This window comes from Bufo bufo, chromosome 2 (genome assembly GCF_905171765.1).
Source record: "Bufo bufo chromosome 2, aBufBuf1.1, whole genome shotgun sequence".
NCBI lineage: Eukaryota > Metazoa > Chordata > Amphibia > Anura > Bufonidae > Bufo > Bufo bufo.
This window is the reverse complement of record NC_053390.1, coordinates 56,804,821-56,826,780: the sequence shown is the minus strand read 5'-3', so window position 1 is coordinate 56,826,780 and position 21,960 is coordinate 56,804,821. Positions and strand designations below refer to the sequence as shown.

At 45.9% G+C, this 21,960-nt stretch overlaps 1 protein-coding gene across 5 annotated transcripts in view; it reads left to right on the top strand.

Moving 5' to 3' along the window:
* Positions 1-21,660, top strand: part of EPG5 (ectopic P-granules autophagy protein 5 homolog) — a 107,677-nt gene extending 86,017 nt beyond the window's left edge. The window contains exons 36-46 of one of the 5 annotated variants that reach the window (XM_040421136.1): positions 997-1,172; positions 3,380-3,565; positions 3,851-4,060; positions 10,675-10,791; positions 12,567-12,711; positions 13,058-13,300; positions 13,395-13,421; positions 14,455-14,674; positions 15,478-15,693; positions 16,188-16,302; positions 20,500-21,660. In XM_040421136.1, the coding sequence (XP_040277070.1) occupies positions 997-1,172; positions 3,380-3,565; positions 3,851-4,060; positions 10,675-10,791; positions 12,567-12,711; positions 13,058-13,300; positions 13,395-13,421; positions 14,455-14,674; positions 15,478-15,693; positions 16,188-16,302; positions 20,500-20,682 (1,838 nt within the window). In that variant the 3' untranslated portion in view covers positions 20,683-21,660. The remainder of the gene's footprint in view (positions 1-996; positions 1,173-3,379; positions 3,566-3,850; positions 4,061-10,674; positions 10,792-12,566; positions 12,712-13,057; positions 13,301-13,394; positions 13,422-14,454; positions 14,675-15,477; positions 15,694-16,187; positions 16,303-20,499) is intronic. The other 4 variants (XM_040421137.1, XM_040421139.1, XM_040421138.1 and 1 more) reach the window with 4 other exon arrangements.
* Positions 21,661-21,960: the final 300 nt, after the last annotated feature.

Here is a 21,960-nt window from a genome sequence, read left to right as displayed (position 1 = left end):
GGCTATTCCATGCATCCACTACTCTCTCAGTAAAGTAATACTTCCTGATATTACTTTTAAACCTTTGCCCCTCTAATTTAAAACTGTGTCCTCTTGTGGTAGTTTTTCTTCTTTTAAATATGCTCTCTTCTTTACCGAGTTGATTCCCTTTATGTATTTAAAAGTTTCTATCATATCCCCTCTGTCTCTTCTTTCTTCCAAGCTATACATATTAAGGTCCTTTAACCTTTCCTGGTAAGTTTTATCCTGCAATCCATGTACTAGTTTAGTAGCTCTTCTCTGAACTGTCTCTAGAGTATCTATATCCTTCTGGAGATATGGCCTCCAGTACTGCGCACAATACTCCAAGTGAGGTCTCACCAGTGTTCTGTACAGCGGCATAAGCACTTCACTCTTTCTACTGCTTATACCTCTCCCTATACATCCAAGCATTCTGCTGGCATTTCGTGCTGCTCTATTACATTGTCTTCCCACCTTTAAGTCTTCTGAAATAATTACTCCTAAATCCCTTTCCTCAGATACTGAGGTCAGGACTGTGTCAAATATTCTATATTCTGCCCTTGGGTTTTTACGCCCCAGGTGCATTATCTTGCACTTATCCACATTAAATTTCAGTTGCCAGAGTTCTTACCTTTTTAAGATCCTTGAGAACCTCAGTGGAACATTGGACGGCCAATGAAGTCATTATGTAGAGACTTGGACAAGATTTTCTGGCTTCTGAAGCAATGTTTGGGGGAACATCCATCACATCCTATAGTTTGGTATAAATCATCTCGATGCCACCAACCACCAATTTAGCCACAGGTCGGGCTTTACAAATGGCAAATCACTAAATTTCCATTTGTTTCCTGTGTTATATATCGCTATGAAATATCTCGAAGAAGACCTCTCATCTTAAATGTTCCAGCTTATTAAAATGTATAGGGTGTAAAGGTCTAGTAATTAGTAACCGTACATTACCTGCATTTTACAAACCGTCTTTTTATCTCCTTGCAGATCACCTTCTGCCTGGACAGCGGGGGGCGCTGTGGTTACATCTAATGCACTATTGCGAGTCCTGCACTGCACCCATGCACCCAGAGTACATTCTGTATACTTATCACACAGAGTACATAAAGCTGCCCTGGAAGGACATGTATCCTGACCAGACGCTAATGGAAGAGTTTTTCAAGGTGAGATTTTTCTTGTGATCTTTGGGCAGACTACATATACCCATCGCTCTGTGCCTAGAGTCTATTGATAATTTAAGAGGTTGTCCGGGCTTTTTAATATTGATGACCTATCCTCATGCCGTCTCCCCGTTCATCTGTGTCGGACCCCTGCCGATCTGATATCGATGACCTATCCTGAGGATAGGTCATCAATATTAAAAAGCCCGGACAACCCCTTTAAGTTGGCGGTGCCCTCTTAGGGTTTGGAAGTGTCCCTGCATTTCTTATAGGCAATCTTCATGCCCGATCCTGCACTGCTGAGAGCAAAGCAATTATAGAAAAGCTTACGTAAAATAAGAAGAGTTTTAAAATGTTTTATTAATAAAGGGGGAAAAAATGTATCCCATTGTCATTTGCTCTGCAATGGAGTGCTGGTCACTAGGGGTGGGCGATATAATTTTAAGCATGTGCGATATGCGATATATATTGCGATATATTGTTTTCTATATGGGGGGGGTTTCAACTTTTTTTTTTTTTTTTTTACTTTTTATTTAATAACTATTAGCCACCTTAAGGGCTCGAACCCTTGTCATATTCACCCTAATAGAGCTCTATTAGGGTGAATAGGACTTTACACTCTCCCTGCTGCCCTGTGCTTTGTGCACACAACAGCAGGGAGCTGTGCCCCCCCCAGCCTCTGATGTGCCCCCCCCCCCAGCCTCTGATGTGCCCCCCCCAGCCTCTGATGTGCCCCCCCAGCCTCTGATGTGCCCCCCCCCCAGCCTCTGATGTGCCCCCCCCCAGCCTCTGATGTGCCCCCCCCAGCCTCTGATGTGCCCCCCCCCAGCCTCTGATGTGCCCCCCCAGCCTCTGATGTGCCCCCCCCAGCCTCTGATCCGCCCCCTAGCCTCTGATCCGCCCCCCAGCCTCTGATCCGCCCCCTCTGGTAACTCAAACCCACCCCCCTCCCTCCCTCCCCAGTATTAATCATTGGTGGCAGTGGCCACAGGGTCCCCCTCCCCCCCATCATTGGTGGCAGTGGCCACAGGGTCCCCCTCCCCCTCCATCATTGTTGGCAGTGGGCAGTTCCGATCAGAGTCCCAGCAGTGTAATGCTGGGGCTCCGATCGGTTACCATGGCAGCCAGGACGCTACTGAAGTCCTGGCTGCGATGGTATGTTAGTGAGCAGCATTATACTCAAGTGTGCTGTGGCCGCCGGGCGCTCCTTCTCATAGGTCTGTGCGGCGCATTGCTAATGCTATAAGCATTAGCAATCCGCCGCACAGACAGAAGAAGGAGCGCCCGGCGGCCTCGGCGCACGTGAGTATAATGCTGCTTACTAACATACCATCGCAGCCAGGACTTCAGTAGCGTGACTCCTGGCTGCCATGGTAACCGATCGGAGCCCCAGCATTACACTGCTGGGACTCCGATCGGAACTGCCCACTGCCACCAATGAAGGGGGGGAGGAGGGGGACCCTGTGGGATATGGCCGGCACATTCATTGGTGGCGCAGTGGCCACAGTCCCTCCCCTACTCCTCCTACTCTGTCCTCATTGGTGTTCAGCGGCAGCCGTGCACAGTGGGCAGGGAGAGACTCCCTCCTTCTCCAGTCTCCACTGTGCCGGCCGGCTCATCAGGAGAAAATGGTGCGCGCAGAGAGCGCGATCATATCGCGGTCCGGCGATATAGGCGATATATGGCGAAAATCCATATCGTGGCCCAAATTTATATCGCATATCGCCTATATTGCCTATACCGCCCACCCCTACTGGTCACACATGGGCCGTCCATTTTTATGATTGCTAGGGATCCCAGAGGTTGGACCCCCAGCAATCAGTCACTGGGTAGGGGATATGTTTTGTTACTGGAAAAAAAAAAAACGGAAGAATTCAGCACCAGTTCGGACAGCTTATGCTCTAAAGCAGGGGTCAGCAACCTTTGGCACTCCAGCTGTGGTTAAACTACGACTCCCAGCATGCTCCAGTTATTTATGTGGGAGTTCAGAGAATAGATGAGCAGGTTTGCATGCTGGAAGTTGTAGTTTCTCTACAGCTGGAGTTAGCCCATCTCCACAGGTAGCTGAGGCCGCCTCTTGCAGCTGCTTAGGTCATGCAGACGGGGTTTGACCAGTTTGGACTGAATTAACGGAAATTTTAATCGGGCTTCCAGTTGGGGATACGCATATTGATCATGGATGACCTGCACTGATTGTTCTTTTCCACTAGGTGGAGCGAGGGAGCCCAAAGAGCTGTTTTCTGTTTCTGGGGGGTGTATTATGTGATGTAAACTGGATGAACGTCCTGGCCGATGCCTGGGGTCCCATTCCTCGCCCAGAAACTCATCGCATGCTGGTTTGCCTCTTGTATATGTTGGTATTTCTGACCAAAGAGGAGCAGCTCATAAATGAACCGGTACGTTGCATCAAGACTTAAATTAAAAGAAAGATGTCATGAATGGGGGGGGTCTTCACTCACTGAGCGGGTTTTCTTTGTTTTTTTTCCTGGTCTTTTGCTATGGGCAATGGGGGAGGGCTCCTGCTGCAGCCAGTTGCCTTACACCTATCTCCTGGGCACATGTAGAATAATGATTCATGTATTTCTCACAATTTTGATGGAATGAGAGTATATCAAGGGTGAGATAGTTGTGTTTTTTGGTGTATTTTCTGAACTGATTTCTCAATGCCTGTAATTCTACAGGGGGCCCCTCTAATTAACCTCTTGGGGCAGGCTGGCACATTGTCCTGGCACTTGGTGGATGCTGTATCTTACCAAAATGTCATAGGGTATTTCAGCAGCCATTACCCTCCCTCTGTAATCCTGAGCACCCACCTGGCGGATGAGTTACTCCTGAAGCTTCTTCGTGTCTCTGCGGGACTTTCCTCTTTTCCAGATTGCAGCATTTACTCTGTAAGTATAAAAGGTCATTGCAGAGATCAAGTGTAGAATAAAGGCTCATGCACACGACCGTTGCCTTTTGCATTCCGCAAATTATGGATCCGCAAAACATGGATGCTGGCCGTGTGCAAATGGCGAAACAAATGTCCGGCCCATAATAGAACTGTCCTATCCTTGACCATAAAATGGATAAGAATAGGACATGGACATACGGATGTGGACAGCACACGGTGAATGGGTCTGCATTGTATGCGGACAAAAAATACGTTTGTGTGCATGAGCTCTAAGTCATGTCTCTTTTGGGAAGTGATGGGGACCCATTGAGCCATTATGGATGTTGCTGTGTTATATGATAATATTTATATACAAAGTTTGTTTTCCTTTAACCTTACTGAAATGCACCTTTAAGTTAGCAGAGCTCTTATTTCACATGACTAGATTTAGCATTCATTTAAAATAATTGTGACTCAGACTTATCCAGTTCACAACATGAATAGCTCATGATGCGTTTAGTCTCCTCTATGTCTCATGTGTGTCCCTAATGCACAAGAATAGTAAACACAGTGATGTCTCAACACAGGGATAATAAATACAGTCATGTCACAGTACAGAGATAATAAATACAGTGATGTCACAGTACAGAGATAATAAACACAGTGATGTCACAGTACAGGGATAATAAACACAGTGATGTCACAGTACAGGGATAATAAACACAGTGATGTCACAGTACAGGGATAGTAAACACAGTGATGTCACAGTACGGGGATAATAAACACAGTGATGTCACAGTACAGGGATAATAAACACAGTGATGTCACAGTACAAAGATAATAAACACAGTGATGTCACAGTACTGGGATAATAAACACAGTGATGTCACAGTACAAAGATAATAAACACAGTGATGTCACAGTACAGGGATAATAAACACAGTGATGTCACAGTACAAAGATAATAAACACAGTGATGTCACAGTACTGGGATAATAAACACAGTGATGTCACTGTACTGGGATAATAAACACAGTGATGTCACAGTACAGGGATTATAAACACAGTGATGTCACAGTACAGAGATAATAAACAAGGTGATGTCACAGTACAGGGATAATATGCACGGTGATGTCACAGTACAGGGATAATATGCACAGTGATGTCACAGTACAGGGATAATATGCACAGTGATGTCACAGTACAGGGATAATATGCACAGTGATGTCACAGTACAGAGATAATATGCACAGTGATGTCACAGTACAGAGATAATAAACACAGTGATGTCACAGTACAGAGATAATAATAGGATTTTTTGTGCTTACCTGTAAAATCCTTTCCTCGCTGAGTTCAGTGGGGGACACAGAAGACACTGGGTATAGCTGCTGCTGCCACTAGGAGGCGACACTAAGCAAAAAAAGTGTTAGCTCCTCCTCTCAGCTATACCGCTCCTGCAGACACTGAGGTAATCAGTTTGTACAAAAGCAGTAGGAGCGGCCAAAAGGAGCCAACAGAAAACAATAAAAAGGAAGAAAACCGGAGATGGGTCATCATCAAGAACCAGATGGACCCATCTAGGAGAACCAGTAATGTACATACAGGGTGGGAGCTGTGTCCCCCCAATGAACTCAGCGAGAAAAGGATTTTACAGGTAAGCACAAAAAATCCTATTTTCTCACTCGTATCATTGGGGGACACAGAAGACCATGGGACGTTAAAGAGCAGTACTATGGGGAGGGAACAAGAACAGAACGAATCCAAGGCCGGTCATAAGGCCCCGCACAGAAATGCGGGGAAAGACACACCAGGAACCCTGAAAAGGAACAGGAAGACCCATTCCCTGGAAGGCCAGCCAGAGAGCGGCTGAATACGCAGAGGCTCCGGCTGGGCAGAAGAAAGAACAGCCTAGGGAATATAAGTCACAGCTTAGCAGACTTCAGAAGAAGTGAAGAGCACACAGAATATCCACAAGATGGACAAGAATGAAGACAAGTCAGTCACCAGAAGCAACGGAGCAATTGCGGAAGATACAGGAGAGAAATTCGTAGACTGGGGTGATGCCCATGGATGAAAACCCCAGGAAAAGAAAAAAAAAACACTCAGTGGAATACTGATTGGAAGAAGACGAACTGAAAATGTCATCTGGATATCAAGGGCCAAATAACTGCAGATGTTACAAAATTTGCCCCCCATGGGGGAAGAAGTAGGGATGCCTGAAGGCAAAGGCCCCACACACCATACCGGACTGCCAGAAGAGAAGAACACTCCAGCGGGACCATGACTAACAAGTCAGGGTTAGAGAACCTGGAAGTCAGGCATGAGAATGGCCCACAAGAAAAAAATCTTGAGGGAGTGAAAAAACCCAAAGGGAACAAGGCAGTGTAACCAACCCAAAACTGCCCAAAAAATTGGGGAGTAACCTGACAGGGAAAGAGTGTCCTCTGGGATCAAAAATGTCCCCTTCAGACCTACGGCCAAGGGGATTTCTTCATAAGAATGTTTCCCCCGGAAAACGCCAATCTGGTAGGCAGAGGCATGTAGAGGAGGACCTTAAATTCCAGAATAAGAGTAGTCTGATACTTCATGGAAGGCTGCCTGAACTGGCAGACCTAATCGGAAGCTGCAGGCAGGAACCAGAGATAGGAAAAATACTGCACCAGGAATGGAGTGTGGACCCCGAATGCCACAAAGCCCCAGAAAAAAACTGGTAACAGAACCAACACCACCCGCGCAGGCACCCCACAGCAGAAAGGGGGCATACGAGAACCTAATGGCTATGAACACTGGCCGAGCAGGCAGTAACAGTATGTGGGGGAGCGCAACTACTCGCCCTGCGGAAGGGGAGAAGTAGAAGCAGCCGATGTGGCTTAGTAGAAAACTACAACAAGGGCAGTACGACCACTCGACCCAGTGAGGGGAGCCATCTAGACAACTCACATATGCAAACGGAATAAATGTATATCCAAACTCCACACAAAGGGAACGCTGATGCTGTCACCGTAGTAGATTGTAAAGGCAATGCGGTACATGTAAAGGGAACAAGGCGCTAAGCCAGCGCTATAGAAATCGGTAGGTTATACCAGATACAGAAAACGTACTAATGCCCAGCATTGTGTCATGGCAGAGCATAAGCAAAGTGTCTCTTGTGGAAGAAGGAAATGTAGACCCGATCACAACTACAACTAGCGAGATGGCACCATGCCTAGAAGGAGGAATGCTGTGTAGATACCGCCAGAATGCCAGGGCTGATACTCCACATGGAGAAAGGAAATGTGGAGAAAACCATAAATGTAGTGTCCCCCGCCCATGCATCATGTAAGCCGCAGTTGAAGGATGAACACAAAAATTCCCCCTGGGAAGGGCTCACGAAGTAGTAGCCATGGAACCGGAGTAGCCAGAATATCTATGGGCATCGCAAAGACTGCCTCACAGGGGGGAGGCGATAGCAACAACTATGGCTATAGCCACCAAGAATTGGTGCTAGCGCAACACTCTACCTGAGAAGGAAGAAAACTGGCAATCAGAGCAGACGTTCCACCTACAGAAGGAGTGTGGACGCCGGGCGTGCCAATGACAATCAACCAAATGAGACTGCCACTCACAGGGACTCAAGGCACGGGGAAAGGTATGAGGAATACCAATGGCCTGTTAGAGCTACAGGCCGACCTAGAAGACTAAGACTACCTGAGGAAGGGGGAAGTAGTGAGAAGTAGTCACAGTATCCAGCAGTAGTGCCAAAATACCACCTATGATGGGGGATAAGGCGATTGTAGTTACCGTGTCTAGCCAATAGGCCACCCATGGAACGGGATGCCATGCAACAAGGAACAAATGAGAGTAGTCGCGGTAGACAATGTTGAAGCAATTACTCTACCCAAGAAAGATAGATAATGTAATAGGAGGAACAGTTTCCAGTGGTGGTGGAATTACTGCACTGACGGAAAGAGAAGAGCCAAAAAGATGTACAGGGTCCACTGGTAGTGCAAGCACTACTGGAAGTGCCTAAGGAAGGAGGGCAATGCTACAGGCCGTACAGAACCCAGCGGGGGTGCAATTACTCCTCCTACGGAAGGATGGTAATCGCACGGGCTGTGCAGTATCCAGTGGTAGTGCTATTACGCTGCCTATGGAAGGAGGATAATGCAATGGGCTGTACAGTATCCCATGGTAGAGCAAGTACAGCGCCTAGGAAGGAGGGTAGCTATACAGGCTGTACGGCATCCAGTGCAAGAGCAATTACTCCACCTATAGAAGGAGGGTAATGCTACAGGCTGTATGGTATCCAGTGCAAGGGCAATTACTCCGCCTATGCTACAGGCTGCACAGCAGCCAGTGGTTGTGCAAGTACTCCGCCTATGGAAAGAGGGTAATGCTACAGGCTATATGGTATCCAGTGCAAGGGCAATTACTCCGCCTATGGAAGGAGGGTAATGCTACAGAATGTACGGGGTCCAGTGGTGAGCGCACATATTCCGCCTAAAGAGGGAAGGGAATGTGACAGGACTCACGGAATTCAGTGGTAGTGTAAATACTCTGCCTATAGAAGGAGGGTAAGCTACAGGGAGTATTTTTTTACATACAGCTCAATTCTAACAAAACAGAGCTAGGGGAACTGAACCCACATCCGTCTGTACTAATGACCAGCAGAGAGCCCAGTAAGCCTCAACAGAGAGCCCAGTAAGCACTTTCCTCAGCACAGTAGTACTGAGGCAAGGAAGAGGTTAAGCAGAAAACAGGGCGGAGCTTATTGGGCAGCTGGCGGGGCGAAGGCATGGGTGCGAAATTTCCGCGCTCTGAAAATACACATCCTGCCCCTGAAACACACTGGGAGATGCGGCCCAGTAGGCCTCAGAGCCGGGGCCTCGAGTATAGGCATGGCCGACCAGAAGAACCTCCGGTTGGGGCGGCGATGTAGGAGTGGAGCGGAGAGCACTGGGAAACAAGGAGGCTGGGAGCGGGCATACCGGTGCCCCGAGTATAAAGGCGGCGGCCGCCCAAGAAGACATGCGACCGCCGGGACTGGCTCACAGGGCGTGGATGGGGCCGGGGACCGGAGGTGGGACCGAGGCGGTGAGTCACCAGATACAGGGCCAAGGTCTAGGAGAAACAACATATATTCCTGTGTTCACTTAAAAAACACAGGAGAAGGGGGGTTCAGGCACAGGGAGGGGCAGCAGGGGAGGTAGGTAATATACTTACCCAGACGGTTTCTGCCCACCCTGATTCCAGCAGTGTCACCTTCCTCAGTGTGCTGCCCCTTGGGGAGCGTGGCTACACCGGTAACAGGTGGGACTTCCAGAAGTAGTAGCCAAGGTGACACTGTAGCTGGCGGGTAACAGTAGATTTGAGATCCATTGTTCCTCCTTGCCTTCCCGAGCTGGGGAACGAACAGCAGGCTTGAGGACCCGCTGGTCTCCCCCCTCAAGTGTGGGAAAAATAGGTGGAGAGCCCACCTGCAGCCCGAACCTGAAAAATAAAACAAAAAAAAGAAAAAAGTTTGGCAGACCTGCAGAAAAAATATCTGCTTCCTACGGACACTAAGCTAAAACTGATTAGCTCAGTGTCTGCAGGAGAGTATAGCTTAGAGGAGGAGCTAACACTTTTTTTGCTTAGTGTCGCCTCCTAATGGCAGCAGCTATACCCATGGTCTTCTGTATCCCCCAATGATACGAGCGAGAAAAACACAGTGATGTCATAGTACAGGGATAATAAACACAGTGATGTCACAGTACAAGGATAATAAACAGTGATGTCACAGTACAGAGGTAATAAACACAGTGATGTCACAGTACAGGGATAATAAACAGTGATGTCATAGTACAGGGATAATAAACACAGTGATGTCACAGTACAGGGATAATAAACACAGTGATGTCACAGTACAGGGAGAATAAACACAGTGATGTCACAGTACAGGGATAATAAACACAGTGATGTCACAGTACAGGGAGAATAAACACAGTGATGTCACACTACAGAGGTAATAAACACAGTGACGTCACAGTACAGGGACACAGTACTGAGAGTTTTAGTAATGTGGGGTTTTTGGATTATTATACACTATTCTACTACTACTACTTTAAAGTTGTACTAAGTAGCACCCCTACAGGGATTTTCGGTCTTCTGACCGGTTGAACAGTGAGGTTTTACCTCCCGTGGGTCTTTACTAGGGCCCAGATATTAGTGGTTGTAAAAACAGTGATGTCACAGTACAGAGGTAACAAACAGTGATGTCACAGTACAGGGCTAATAAACACAGTGATGTCATAGTACAGGGTTAATAAACACAGTGATGTCATAGTACAGGGCTAATAAACACAGTGATGTCATAGTACAGGGCTAATAAACACAGTGATGTCACAGTACAGGGATAATAAACACAGTGATGTTACAGTACAGGGATAAAACACAGTGATGTCACAGTACAGGGATAATAAACACAGTGATGTCACAGTACAGAGATAATAAACACAGTGATGTCACAGTACAGGGATAATAAACACAGTGATGTCACAGTACAGAGGTAACAAACAGTGATGTCACAGTACACGGTTAATAAACACAGTGATGTCATAGTACCAGGATAATAAACATGGCCAGCACCCTGGCATCTGCTTCTTTCTTCTCAAGTCTCACCATTTCAAGGGGTTCCAGGTGAATCACCAAGCAGCTCAGGAGCAGCAGTCCGAGCCCTCACCGATACAAACGCTTCACTGTGTTGTGCCAGCAGTAGCACAACTACATTTGGTGAGTGTGTCTCATTCTACTGTGGGCCCTTGTGATTTTACGGGCTACACTATGGATGTCACAGTACAGAGATAATGAACACAGCGATGTCACAGTACAGGGATAATAAACACAATGATGTCATAGTACAGGGATAATAAACACAATGATGTCACAGTACAGGAATAATAAACACAGTGATGTCACAGTACAGGGATAAAACACAGTGATGTCACAGTACAGGGATAATAAATACAGTGATGTCATAGTACAGGGATAATAAACACAGTGATGTCACAGTACAGGAATAATAAACACAGTGATGTCACAGTACAGGGATAATAAACACAGTGATGTCACAGTACAGGGATAATAAAGACAGTGATGTCACAGTACAGGAATAATAAACACAGTGATGTCACAGTACAGGGATAATAAACACAGTGATGTCACAGTACAGGGATAATAAACACAGTGATGTCATAGTACAGGGATAATAAAGACAGTGATGTCACAGTACAGGAATAATAAATACAGTGATGTCATAGTACTGGGATAATAAATACAGTGATGTGACAGTACAGGGAAAATAAATACAGTGATGTCATAGTACAGGAATAATAAACACAGTGATGTCACAGTACAGGGATAATAAACACAGTGATGTCACAGTACAGGGATAATAAACACAGTGATGTCATAGTACAGGGATAATAAACACAATGATGTCACAGTACAGGAATAATAAACACAGTGATGTCACAGTACAGGGATAAAACACTGTGATGTCACAGTACAGGGATAATAAATACAGTGATGTCATAGTACAGGGATAATAAACACAGTGATGTCACAGTACAGGAATAATAAACACAGTGATGTCACAGTACAGGGATAATAAACACAGTGATGTCACAGTACAGGGATAATAAAGACAGTGATGTCACAGTACAGGAATAATAAACACTGATGTCACAGTACAGGGATAATAAACACTGATGTCACAGTACAGGGATAATAAACACAGTGATGTCACAGTACAGGGATAATAAAGACAGTGATGTCACAGTACAGGGATAATAAATACAGTGACTTCATAGTACAGGGATAATAAACACAGTGATGTCACAGTACAGGGATAATAAACACAGTGATGTCACAGTACAGGGATAATAAACACAGTGATGTCACAGTACAGGGATAATAAACACAGTGATGTCACAGTACAGGGGTAATAAACACAGTGATGTCACACCACAGAGATACTATATACATACTTGTAAGTATAGATATACTTCCGTACACATTATAAAGTTGAAAATGCCCCATCTAACAATGATTGTATTATGCTATGTCTCAAAATATTGGGGATAGGCTCGAGTCACACGTAGTCTCGTGCAGTATTTTGAGTCTTTGCCAGAAATGGATTAAATAGGAATGGGATACATAAATGAAGGACTTATACTTCTCCTTCCTGCTGGATCCTCTTCTGGTTTTGGCTTAAAAACTGTATGTGATTCCAGCCTTAAATGGGTTATCCAACCCCTATAATGACCCCCCCCCCTCCCAATGCGTGGCCGCCGCTGCATTTCCCTATCGCTCAGATCAAAATATCCGTTGACGAATGGGAGCAGCCAATAGCAGGCCACGATGGAGGGGGGCGGAGCCTCCTTAGCATCTCTTTAAGAACTGTTCCTTTAAGTGAAATTTATCATTGTTTTTTCTTTTCTTTTTCCCACATGCTTCAGTTTCTCCAGATCTCATTTTTAATTTGTTAATTTTTAATTGTTTTCCAGGACGTGACTCCTAAATGCCGCATCTACATTCAGCAGATCGTCCAGTTTATGGGATCTTTGGAACAGAATGGTAAAATCGGCATTCCTGCTCTAGAGCAAGAGATGTCCAAACTGCTGGACGATATTGTCATTTTCATCCCTCCAGGTGAGAGACCTGCTACCTCAGGATAAGATAGGCCGCGTAACGCCTCTAGTGTGAACTGTAGTCCAGTACATCAGAAGCACTTGGCCTCACTTCTATCACATACTAAGGCTCTTAATGTTAGTGGCTGATTTCAGCTGTGAAGCCTGTGATTGCAGCTTTAGACTATAATACAGGCTGTAAATCCAGATCCGTACAAGGACAGAGCAGCATCAGAAAGCCATTTGATCCTCCCAGGGCTTAGTACATGTCTGTAGTACGCATTACCAACATCTAGGATAGCTTTGCTGTCCACATACCTGTATATATGGGACCACTTCTGCTCTGTGACTCACTTGCTGTTTTCCAGATCTGGAGGTCCAGAAGCGTCACATGGCTTTGAGCAGTTTGTTCATGGAGCTTCTGATGGTCATGAACAACGCGAGTGTGACCACAGCCGAGTCCCTGCGTGGAGCCCTGCTCAAGTGGATTGATAGCAAAGTGCAAGGCATGTTGGTCATGCCCCTCTTAACAGCAGCTTGCCAGAGCTTGGCCTCCATCAAACACATGGCAGAGGCGACAGAAGCGTGTATACTGGCATACTTCAAAGATGGTAAGCTCCTGCGGTCCTGGCGTAGACTACATGGCAATAGTTGTTGATGCAGCCACATTGTTTTCTTCTCTTTTTTTATGGGGATCACTTGTAGCTGCCGTCCACTGTCCACTGTCACAAGGTGATGTATGACCCTGGTGGCATCGGGAACCTAATCTGTATTCTCTGCATTGGAATATGCAAACTGGAAAGGCCACCTGTCAGCAGATCTGTACCTATGAAACTGGCTGACCTGTTACTTGTACGCTTGGCAGCTGAAGGCATCTGTGTTGGTCCCATGTGTATGTGTAACGGCGACACCCTGTTAATCCTAGAGGCTCATTTACATATATTAAAACCTTTTTTTGTCAGCGATGTGGGCACATATGAACATGGGGTCAACACAGACGCCTTCAGCTGCCAAGCGCACATGTAACAGGTCAGCCGGTGTCATAGGTACAAAACTGCTGACAGATGCCCTTTAAAGGGGTTGTACCTATTAGTGAATTCTGAGTTATTAGAGGAGGTTCTCTCTTGTCCAGAGTGGAGAGATGTCCAGTACTTAACCCATTTAAAATGGCCATTATGGTCAACATTTAATGTTTAATTTGTAGGATCCCCGCCGTTTAACCTAGTGAAGGGGCAGCAGCAGCCACATGAGCCCCGTTCCCCCTTCATTCGTTGTGAATTGGTTACATCATCTGTCTGTCATCTATATAACAATTTTACATAGAAAGTTGCAGAACTTTGTATATCGTTTGTATTACTGATCTTGGACTAATCCCGATTTACAGCTTGGTTTCTGCTTCACAGCTGCATTCACTATTCTACAGGCTTAACATTTCCTAGCATCCCTGCTTGTTCAGTATCACAGAGCTTGTATTTTGGCAAATGTTATCTTTATTTTGGGCACTGTGCAGATGTCAAGTTCCTTGACTGTTTCCAGTGATGACCAGCAGAATTGTGAATGCAGCTCTGGCCCGTAACACAGGCTGTAACCCAGGACTAGTACAAGGACTCAACTTTCACTGAGTATGCCTGCATTTAAGATATAGTATGGTGTCTAAAGGTGAACATATGCTGTAAGTCAGCTGAGATCTTAACACCCTGAACTCATGAAATTTTACAGAAGTCTATCATTTCATGCATACAATGTCTTTGCTTTTTCTTCTCAGAGTCTCTGCACTCACAGAACCCGGGCTGGGGACCGATCCTGGCATCCTTGCAGGTGCCTGAACTTACTACTGAGGAGTTTCTCCAAGAATGCCTTGTCCTAGGCAGTTACCTGACCCTTCACGTATATGTTCTGCAATGTCTGAACCAAGAACAGACCCTCGCCAACGAGCTGCGGATGCTGGTCAAAATTTCCAAGTGGATTGAACAGGCACAACCAAGGTAAAAGCCTTATATTATGCCACCAGAACTCTGTAGACAATCTGATCCCTATGTAGCTACGTGTTTGGATCCCTCCTGCTGCAAGAATATTAAAAGTATTAAAGGGGTTGTCCAGGTTCAGAGCTGAACCCTGACATACCCCCATTTTCACCCAGGCAGCCCCCCTGATATGAGCTCTCCATGGGATAAGCTAGGTGATGAGGTCAGAGAGCAGAGATAAGGAGCCCGTCAGCTCCCCAACTGACGGAAAAGAGAGGAAATTCAGATCCCTCTATTAGAGCTTCTCAGCTCTGTACAGAAAAAAGGGCTCCATACTTGTAATAAAGACCAATTAAAAAAATGATTTATAGCTTAAATGAGTACAATGCAATAATACAAGAAAACTGCCCCTAAACGGGGTCTAACTTCTATGATCTCCACCAATCCTGAGAACATAGTTGCAGGGAACTGAAATATTGCTCCATTTAAGTACATAAAACCTATAGACCTGGGAGTAGGGCTAGCTCTGTGGTCAGAGAGCAAGAGGACACTGAGTTTTGTAATGGGTTCCCATCTGAGACATTTATGGCGTGCCAACGGGATATTCATAAATGTCTGATAGGTCGGGTCTCCCCTTTGGGGCCCACACAGGCAAGGTGGCCGGCAGTGGCCACATCCAACCACAGACTGCACGGATTTGTAGTCATGCATTTTACAGGTTAGTAGAGTCTAGTTATTAATATATTCTGCTTCATTAGATGCCATGTCTATATGTATATTTTATATACAATTTTTTTTTTCTCTTTTATTTACTTTGTTTTTAGCTCTGTCAGTGAAGAATCCAAACTCTTCTTGTGGTTCCATAAGGTTCTGCAGTTGTCTCTGATTCAGGTGGAGCAGAATGACAGCGAAGTCACCGAGAACGTTCTGCGGATCCTGCTTTCAGTCCAGACCCGCCTCTGCCTCCTGGGTGAAGAAAGAATGTCTACTGGGATCCTGGGGGCTATCGGCCTTGGAAGGAAGTCTCCACTCTCCGCCAGGTTGGAGTGGCCCCTTCCTTTCCTCCCAGCAACTTGTAGTTCCCCTTTCCGTGCCTGAAGACATCTGCAAATCTCGCCAAAAATCATAGCTTAATCCAATAAAAAAGGGAGGGAGGAGGGGATGCAGCTGCAATTTATTCTTTTATTGCATCTGTGAGATTGGATGCTGTGGGAGGGGAGAAGGAGCAGCAGTAAAAAGACCTATGATTGACTAAGGATGCTGAGCACTAGCATCAAATAAAGAAAAGTCCAATCACATCATAGTTTGGAGAATCAGAGGCAAAAAAAAAAAATATATATATACAAATATTTTGTATGTAGCCTTGAGAATTTGTAGGATGTGGGTGTTGTAGGCCAACTGGCTTTCTTCGATATTGGTCCCAGAGTGTGCCTGAGATAGGGCGATTAGGTTGTGAGCTCCCCCAAAATTTTCGTTTTGCAGTTTCGCCCCGTTGTGCGATGCATAGTATGATGACGTTTTATGTTTATTTCAGGTTCAGGATTATCTCTCGCAGTTTGGCCGCCTTCATTCTAGCCCAGATCCCCTCTGAAAACCAAGTGCGCCTTAAGGCAGGGTCTGGCCTTCATCTGTCACCAAGAGCTCAACAGGTAAGTTTATAAAAGATGAAACCTCAGCGCAGATGTTCTCAATTATGTCACAATGTGGGAATGTTTCTGTGCGTCCTCTTTGTAATACTCCTCAGGCTTTAGAGCTGAAATCTCCACTATGACCTCAATTCTAGAATGGGACATCTTCACACCAGCTACAGGCCAATCATTTCATGCCTCCTGCGTTATAGCTGCTTAGCTAAGCTTTTAGGGGCTTGTGACAACTAGCTTACTGACAGTTTCCAATGACAAGCAGCAGAATTGTGAATGGCCCTCTGAAGTATAATACAAGTATAATGGAACTCCGGATGAGTTCTTTTCTATATAGATGTATTGCTTCCATTGTTCTCTCGTCTCTGAGCTCATTGACCGGTTTCCACAACTGCATATCCATGTTTGGACCCTTCGGGTGAATTTTCTGCAGATTTTATGGGTTTCAGTTTGAGGAAGTAGATGAGATTTTACAAATCTCACTCACACGCTGTAAACATTTCCCGCACACAGAAAAATGTGTATTCTCATTCTATTTCAGATTTGTTGTGGATTTTCACAGCAGATTTTACCATTTTCAGTGAAGCAGGGGTGACATGTGGATTTTGCTGTGGATTTGAAGCAAAATCCACAGCAGGATCTGGTCTGGACATAACCTTAAAGGGGTTGTGCCACCATTAAATGTGATTTTAATATAATTCATGAAAAACTGGTTAATTTTGTGATTTACTTTCTGTTCCAAAAATATTTCATTTGTAAGATATTCTACTTCCTTCATTATAATGGCGCCCCCTAGTGTTTAATCTGTAGTTATGTGCATGTCCACCTACTATGGTGGTATCACATGCTCAGTTCCATCCTTCACCTGCCACCAGCCATATCTGTTGTTAGAAACTTTGACCGTTACAGGGAGAGAGCTGCAGCAGTAAGGTCACACCCCCAGAGCTGTGATACAGAGAGAGCTGCATCATAAGGACATGCCCTCTGAGCTGTGATAGAGAGAGAGCTGCAGCATAAGGACATGCCCTCTGAGCTGTGATAGGGAGAGAGCTGCAGCATAAGGACATGCCCTCTGAGCTGTGATAGAGAGAGAGCTGCAGCATAAGGACATGCCCTCTGAGCTGTGATAGGGAGAGAGCTGCATCAGAAAGGACACATGCCCTGAGCTGTGAAAGGGAGAGAGCTGCAGCAGAAACTAAACATTCCCTGAGTTGTGATAGGGAGAGAGCTGCAGCAGAAAGGGTGCACCCACTGAGCTGTGATAGAGAGAGCTGCAGCATAGGGACATGCCCTCTGAGCTGTGATAGGGAGAGAGCTGCAGCATAAGAACATGCCCTCTGAGCTGTGATAGAGAGAGAGATGCAGAATAAGGACATGCCCTCTGAGCTGTGATAGAGAGAGAGCTGCAGTATAAGGATATGCCCTCTGAGCTGTGATAGAGAGAGAGAGCTGCAGCATAAGGACATGCCCTCTGAGCTGTGATAGAGAGAGAGCTGCAGCATAAGGACATGCCCTCTGAGCTGTGATAGAGAGAGAGCTGCAGAATAAGGACATGCCCTCTGAGCTGTGATAGAGAGAGAGCTGCAGCATAAGGACATGCCCTCTGAGCTGTGATAGAGAGAGAGCTGCAGCATAAGGACATGCCCTCTGAGCTGTGATAGAGAGAGAGCTGCAGAATAAGGACATGCCCTCTGAGCTGTGATAGGGAGAAAGCTGCAGCATAAGGACATGCCCTCTGAGCTGTGATAGAGAGAGAGCTGCAGCATAAGGACATGCCCTCTGAGCTGTGATAGAGAGAGAGCTGCAGCATAAGGACATGCCCTCTGAGCTGTGATAGGGAGAGAGCTGCAGCATAAGGACATGCCCTCTGAGCTGTGATAGAGAGAGAGCTGCAGCATAAGGACATGCCCTCTGAGCTGTGATAGGGAGAGAGCTGCATCAGAAAGGACACATGCCCTGAGCTGTGAAAGGGAGAGAGCTGCAGCAGAAACTAAACATTCCCTGAGTTGTGATAGGGAGAGAGCTGCAGCAGAAAGGGTGCACCCACTGAGCTGTGATAGAGAGAGCTGCAGCATAGGGACATGCCCTCTGAGCTGTGATAGGGAGAGAGCTGCAGCATAAGAACATGCCCTCTGAGCTGTGATAGAGAGAGAGATGCAGAATAAGGACATGCCCTCTGAGCTGTGATAGAGAGAGAGAGCTGCAGTATAAGGATATGCCCTCTGAGCTGTGATAGAGAGAGAGAGCTGCAGCATAAGGACATGCCCTCTGAGCTGTGATAGAGAGAGAGCTGCAGCATAAGGACATGCCCTCTGAGCTGTGATAGAGAGAGAGCTGCAGAATAAGGACATGCCCTCTGAGCTGTGATAGAGAGAGAGCTGCAGCATAAGGACATGCCCTCTGAGCTGTGATAGAGAGAGAGCTGCAGCATAAGGACATGCCCTCTGAGCTGTGATAGAGAGAGAGCTGCAGCATAAGGACATGCCCTCTGAGCTGTGATAGGGAGAAAGCTGCAGCATAAGGACATGCCCTCTGAGCTGTGATAGAGAGAGAGCTGCAGCATAAGGACATGCCCTCTGAGCTGTGATAGAGAGAGAGCTGCAGCATAAGGACATGCCCTCTGAGCTGTGATAGAGAGAGAGAGCTGCAGCATAAGGACATGCCCTCTGAGCTGTGATAGAGAGAGAGCTGCAGCATAAGGACATGCCCTCTGAGCTGTGATAGAGAGAGAGATGCAGAATAAGGACATGCCCTCTGAGCTGTGATAGAGAGAGAGCTGCAGTATAAGGATATGCCCTCTGAGCTGTGATAGAGAGAGAGAGCTGCAGCATAAGGACATGCCCTCTGAGCTGTGATAGAGAGAGAGCTGCAGCATAAGGACATGCCCTCTGAGCTGTGATAGAGAGAGAGCTGCAGTATAAGGATATGCCCTCTGAGCTGTGATAGAGAGAGAGAGCTGCAGCATAAGGACATGCCCTCTGAGCTGTGATAGAGAGAGAGCTGCAGCATAAGGACTTGCCCTCTGAGCTGTGATAGAGAGAGAGCTGCAGCATAAGGACATGCCCTCTGAGCTGTGATAGGGAGAAAGCTGCAGCATAAGGACATGCCCTCTGAGCTGTGATAGAGAGAGAGCTGCAGCATAAGGACATGCCCTCTGAGCTGTGATAGAGAGAGAGCTGCAGCATAAGGACATGCCCTCTGAGCTGTGATAGAGAGAGAGCTGCAGCAGAAAAGACCCCCACCACGCTGTGACATGGAGAGAGCTGCAGAAGAAAGGACACACCCCCAAGCTGTGATAGGGAGAGGCAGTAGAACAGACACTGTGATAGGGAGAGGCAGTAGAACAGACACTGTGATAGGGAGAAAGCTGTCAGCCTGAAGAGAATCTAGCAGAACAATTGCAGCAATGAATGTGCGGCTCTCTGGATCCAGGTGAGGTACAGGGCCGGTTCTAGCTTTGTTAGAAAGAGATTGTTAGGTACCTGTATGAAGGGGAGTCAAAAATTATCCGCACTCTGGCTGTAGAATTTATTTTAATCATCTTTCATAAAAGACAAATACATCATTTTTTTACACAATCTCCTCAGTCCCTACTGTGAAGGTTGAAACGAGTTACATCAGTTCATTTGTGAGTGCAATGCAGGAAACAATGGCTGCCCCATTTGTGATTTGCATGAAAGAAGAGCAACGTGCAATGATTAGTTTTTCGTGGTCTGAGGGCGTCTAGTGCTGATATTCATAGTCCATGTCAGCCATGAAGAAGGAGCCAGACCCCGTCCAATGACAACTTTGAGCGTGCACGTGAACTGATACTGCGGATTGTGTGACCCTACGAGGATGAAGATTCACGTTTAATGTAGAGGTGAAGACAGCGGGGCATTCATGGCTCCCAGCTCAGCCTAAAATATTTTTTAACAGGGGAATACGAAAGCTTGTTGACAGATGGACAAAGTGTATTGAAAAGCAGGAAGGTTATGTCTTAAAATGATGTATTTGTCTTTTCTGAAAGCTGATTAAAATAAATTTGGATAATTTTTGACTTCCCCTCATACTATATGGTGTCTGATTTTCATTTTTTACATCAGTCTTCGGATAACTCCTTCCAATCTCTTAGTACTACATTAGCGGAGTTTTACAGCAGATTAGTAAAATATCCACCTCAATAGTAAAAGTACCCTGCAGGTAACATGTATTTCTATATTCTAGGCGTTAAGTGCTGTGGAGTCCTTGACCTCAAGCAAACAGTACGCGGAGTATCAGGAGCAGATCTCGCAGGCGGTCCAGTTTATCCGGTACCCGGGGCACGGTCTTCAGGATGGGAACACACTGCTCGCCCTTCTTATCAACTCACTGTACCCAGAAGTGCATTATCTGAATATTATCCGATAACCTGGGAAGATCCCACATCTGGGACATTCTTTTTTTTTATGCTTTCCCCCCCAGCCTGTTTTTGTGACCACTTACCCTTCACATTTCTTGTCTGAAAAACAAAAATGATGTATTAATGTTTATCTGTGTGAAAATAGGGAAGGGAAAAGCAATGGTACCCAGATGTCGAATCTGTGGGGTCGGTGGGGATGGGGGGGGGAAATTGTAAGATGAATGGGGGGAGTCCTGTGGGTGCTTTATAACACTCATCAGCTCAGGCTTATGATAGGATATTGTGCACAATAGTCAAAATAATAAATACTGCCTTAAAGGGGCTCTCCACCCAAATGCATTTAAAAAAATAATGCAGGCCGAGATGAAGATGACCAGGCGGCATTCTCCCCCTCCTCCGTTGTCAGCACAGATTTGAGCTTGATAGCTGAATTATGTGCGGCAGAGGGGAATGTTTACCCGCCAGTTGCGGACGGAGTTGCCCTTTAATGGTGCATATAGAGTTCTTTATTACTACTTGATGAGAGTTTTTACTATCCCCTAGATGTAGAAGGACAGTGCCAAAAAATCAGCAGTGATCTGCTGTGCCTGAAGGACATACATGAGATGTAATAATCTAGTACATGTACATGGTATATACGTTGATCTTGAATAATCTCAGGGGGGAGAAGCTCCTTTCTTTGTATGGGAATATTCACATCTCAAGTGTACATTTGTATCTTTATTGGATAGTTTGGAACATGGACTAAGGGCCTTGGATCAGCAGCTGAAGGGTTAATTGCCAAACAAGAAATGTATATGTGTATGTATATGTGTCTAGTGGAAGTGACGTATCTCCTGATGTACATGTGAGTTATTTATAAAAGGGCTTTCGTTATTATGTGACCCGCTTCTTAGCTATTGTTTGTTGGGGACCAATCAACACAATCTGTACAAAAGTGGAGTCACTGTGTACATACATTACATTACTGATCCTGAGTTACATCCTGTATTATACTGCAGAGCTGCACTCCCTATTCTGCTGGTGGAGTCACTGTGTACATACATTACTTTCCTGTACTGATCCTGAGTTACATCCTGTATTATACTGCAGAGCTGCACTCACTATTCTGCTGGTGGAGTCACTGTGTACATACATTACATTACTGATCCTGAGTTACATCCTGTATTATACTCCAGAGCAGCACTCACTTTTCTGCTGGTGGAGTCACTGTGTACATACATTACTTATCCTGTACGGATCCTGAGTTACATTTGAACATGGGACCAACACATATGCTTTCAGCT